At 35.3% G+C, this 4,185-nt stretch overlaps 1 protein-coding gene across 1 annotated transcript; it reads left to right on the top strand.

The window, feature by feature from the left end:
• The first annotated feature begins 763 nt into the window (after nt 1-763).
• Nucleotides 764-3,676, top strand: LOC135119448 (uncharacterized). The gene is made up of 2 exons (XM_064043863.1): nt 764-2,267; nt 3,249-3,676. The coding sequence occupies exons 1-2, from the start codon at nt 764-766 to the stop codon at nt 3,674-3,676; spliced, it is 1,932 nt and encodes a 643-aa protein (XP_063899933.1).
• Nucleotides 3,677-4,185: the final 509 nt, after the last annotated feature.

Here is a 4,185-nt window from a genome sequence, read left to right on the forward strand (position 1 = left end):
AGAACATTATAATTGATAAAGTAAAACCAGTCTCAAGTGGCGGATTAATGATTGAGTGTCATGATCAGTTAGGTGGCGACAAATTTAAACAACTTGCTAACACTAAATTTGGAGAAATGTATGAAGTGAGAGCGGTCAGACCATATCGACCTGCTGTGCGTTTTGTTGGTCTGTCTAAAGAAATTACTAAAGATATGTTGGCTAACTACATAGTCAAACAAAATCCCACAATCTTTGGTAATTCTCCTTGGTGTAGAGTTCTGCGTCATTGGTGCACATTTAACAATAAAGACGTTTTTCAAGCAGATGTTGAAATTGATCTTGATGTCTATAACAAGCTGCTGCAACTGGGTCAGATAATAATTGGTGTCAACAGCTGCAAAATTTATGATGCAATCTCAGTTCCTAGATGTCGTAGGTGTAATGGGTTCTTTCATAATGATAAACAATGCAAAAGGGCTATTTCCTGTCCAATATGCGCCGGCGAACACCACGTCGGTAAATGCTCGGTTCCAAAGGAAGAAAGACGTTGCAGTAATTGCGTTTCTCTAAAATCCTCTCTTGAGAGTATGTCAAACAATCGAACTATTAATATCAATCATGCAGCTTGGGAGGGTGCTAAATGTGAAGCTTATTCTTTAGCTCTTGAAAAGTTTAGAGGTAGTTTTATGGGCAAAACTTCAAAAAACTAGGTACACTTAAAACAAATTATGCTTTCAGTGCTTTTTCTGTTCGTAACTGTTTCTTGAAGTCAACCAGTAATATGTCTTCCTTCTCTTCTGACAGTGAATCTGCTGCTTATGATCAAATGAATTGTCAACATGTATCAACTTCTACAGCTTCCAATTTTAATTTATATTATCAGAACGTCCGAGGGCTTAACACTAAAATTAATACTTTTTTTGGTAATGTATGCGACTGTGAGTTCGATATTGTATGTCTCACCGAGACAGGACTTTCCTCTAGTGTTAAAAGTGATGAACTCTTTGGATCCGGGTATAGTGTTTTTAGGAGAGATCGTTCTTTTAAAGAATGTGGTTTATCTAGGGGTGGAGGTGTTTTAATTGCTACTAAAAGTACTTTGTCTTCCAGTGTTGTTTCCATTCCACAGCAGTATGATTACAGCATTGATCTATTAGCGGTGAAAGTGAAACTGGGACCAAATAAGATTATTGTCATTTTAACAATTTATATCCCCCCCTCTGTAAATTGTGACACATATGAGAAATTCATTGAATTTCTATGTACATTAAATTGCCTCCTCGATAATAAGGAATGTGTAATTATTGGTGATTTCAACTCGACATATTTTTCTGTTAATGGTACTGATCGTAAGTCAAGCTCGCTGCAAAATTTCTCTTCTTTTGCTAACCTGACTCAGTACAACTGCATTACAAATCAAGATGGACGTCTCTTGGATTTAATATTTAGTAATATTGAATGTAATGTTTATGAAGATCCTCTGCCTATGGTGCGTGTTGATCCTTACCATCCACCTTTGAATGTTCACTTCGCTATTAAACACACACGTTTTAAAAATTTTAAATCCAACCAGTCTGAATGGCAATTCAATTATAGAAAAGGAAATTATATCAACTTATACCAACATCTATGTGAATTTGATTGGAATGTTCTTCCTGATACGTATGATGTTAATGTAATGTGCGACAAATTTTATTATTATCTGAAGGAAATCTTTCGCCTTCACATCCCTTTAGGACCTCGTAAATACTCAAAGCGGTATCCTCCGTGGTTTTCATTAGATATAATAAAAATGCTTAAAGCCAAAGGAAAGGCTTATGAACGTTACAGGAAAAGTCCTCAAAGAGAGCTTTATGTTGAATTTCAGACTCTTAGATCAGAGACAAAAAAATTGATTTCAGCATCGCACAAAGCATATGTACACATGATTCAAAATCAAATTCATGAGGATCCCGCCAAATTCTGGGCCTTTGTCAATCTACAACGTGGTAAGTCTAGGATACCTGGGGTAGTAAATTACAATGAATCCAGCCATTGTACACCTACTGCAGTCCTTAATGCTTTTGCTTCTTTCTTTGCTAGTGTATTTACCGATTCTGATAATACCTTTTGTGCATCCAGTTCGATCAACATACAATCTTTAAATGTAAGTCTGCCACTTATAACAAATGAAGATGTTGTTGCCGCTTGCAAGAAGTTAAAAAGTAAATTTACAGCCGGAGTCGACGGCATCCCGGCGTTTCTAGTGAAAGACTGTGCAGTCCTCTTTGCAACACCACTTACCCGTTTGTTTAATTTATGCATTCAGACTGGACAATTTCCATATACTTGGAAAAAAGCGCGCATTTGCCCTGTACACAAGGACGGCGATATCTCTGATGTGTCTAACTATAGACCTATTTCCATTCTGTGCAATTTTTCCAAGATTTTTGAGATGGTTATATACGGAAAAATATATCACCAAGTCCTGCCAAAAATTTCACTTAGTCAACATGGCTTTGTGAAAGGACGGTCTACCCTTACCAATCTAGTTCAGTTTACTCAATATGCTCTCAGTGTATTAGATAAAGGTGGTCAATTAGATGTCATATATTTTGATTTTCGTCGTGCGTTTGACAGAATTGATCATTACATTTTATTGTATAAATTGCAGATGTTTGGGTTTGACAGTAACTTAGTCAAATTATTTGAGAGTTATCTCCTTGGACGGACACAGTACGTTTCATATGAAGGTTTCAATTCTTTCTCATATCCAGTTCGTTCCGGCGTGCCTCAAGGTTCTAACCTTGGCCCACTTTTATTTCTTCTTTTTATGAACGACCTGCCGGATATTGTTAAAAACAAAATTTTGCTTTATGCTGATGACGTCAAATTATTTAGAGAGGTAAAGGATCAGGATGACAGTCACTCATTACAGAATGATGTATCCAAATTTGTGCTATGGTCTGAGAATAACAGACTATCACTATCGCTTGATAAATGTAGATACATAGCATATACTAATAAAAAGTATCCTGTGGTCACTAATTATTTTTTAAGTAATGTAAGCATTAAGAGAGATGTCGTTATTAAAGACCTAGGTGTAATTTTTGATGTAAAATTACAGTTTGCTGAACACTACAGATACATTGCAGGTAAGGCGTCCAAAATTACGGGATTTATTATACGCAATTCAAAATCGTTTAATACTGAATGCGTTAAGAAATTGTATTTTTGCTACGCAAGATCTCTACTTGATTATTGCTCTACTGTGTGGTCACCTATAGATCAATGCCACAAGATGTCCTTGGAGAAGATACAGAGACGGCTCCTGAAGTATCTAGCCTTTAAAAACGACAATATATACCCTCCACGCAAATTTCCAGAGAACCGGCTACTTGAAAGATTTAGTATTCCAGCTCTAGAGATAAGAAGAAATATCCTTGCTGTATCATTCCTATATAAGGTCGTCAATGGTTATATCGATACACCAGAAATATTGGAAGTTATAAAATTTCGCGTGCCACAACTTCAGCTCAGAAGTACAGATACGTTCTATTTGCCTACAGCCAGAACAAAATTATTGAAGAAATCACCTATATATCTGATGTGTTCAACCTTCAACAAATACGGGAAAAGCTGCGATATATTCTACGATAGCCAAAGATGCATCAGAAGTATCATTTGTTTAAAGTCGATGGCTAATTTCCAATAGTAAATTATGCTTTTGAAATTCTCTTTTTTCTTTAGATATCTTTATATAATTTATGTAATTTATGAGTTACCGTTTATTCATTTATATGTGAAATTGTCTGTAACTACGACTGTTATGTCAAATTATACTTTATTTAGATTTATATTCAGTCAGGTACATATTATACATATTATCCTATAATTGGGCCACGGTCTGTTGGATAATAAACATTTATTATTATTATTATTATTAAAGCATGCAGAATCGACTCAGAATAGGAAAAGGAGACGTTTAGGTCAATTTTAAGCATTCTGGCGTTCGTAGATACAAGAAAACTGTTAAAATTCTTCAGAAACGTCACTTTTGAAGTGTTTTCTTGTACTTTTAAGCCACTCAGATACCCTACGGGCTCGGAAAGTGCAACGAAACCATCAAATTTTAGCTAAAAACTGTATTTTTGTCGATTTTTATTGAATTTGAACTATATTTCAACGTTTTTTGATGGTTCTGAGCCACCAAACACACTTAAA

This window comes from Zophobas morio, unplaced genomic scaffold (genome assembly GCF_036711695.1).
Source record: "Zophobas morio isolate AGI-343-1 ecotype UQ-CSIRO unplaced genomic scaffold, CSIRO_AGI_Zmor_V1 ptg000265l, whole genome shotgun sequence".
Taxonomy (NCBI): domain Eukaryota; kingdom Metazoa; phylum Arthropoda; class Insecta; order Coleoptera; family Tenebrionidae; genus Zophobas; species Zophobas morio.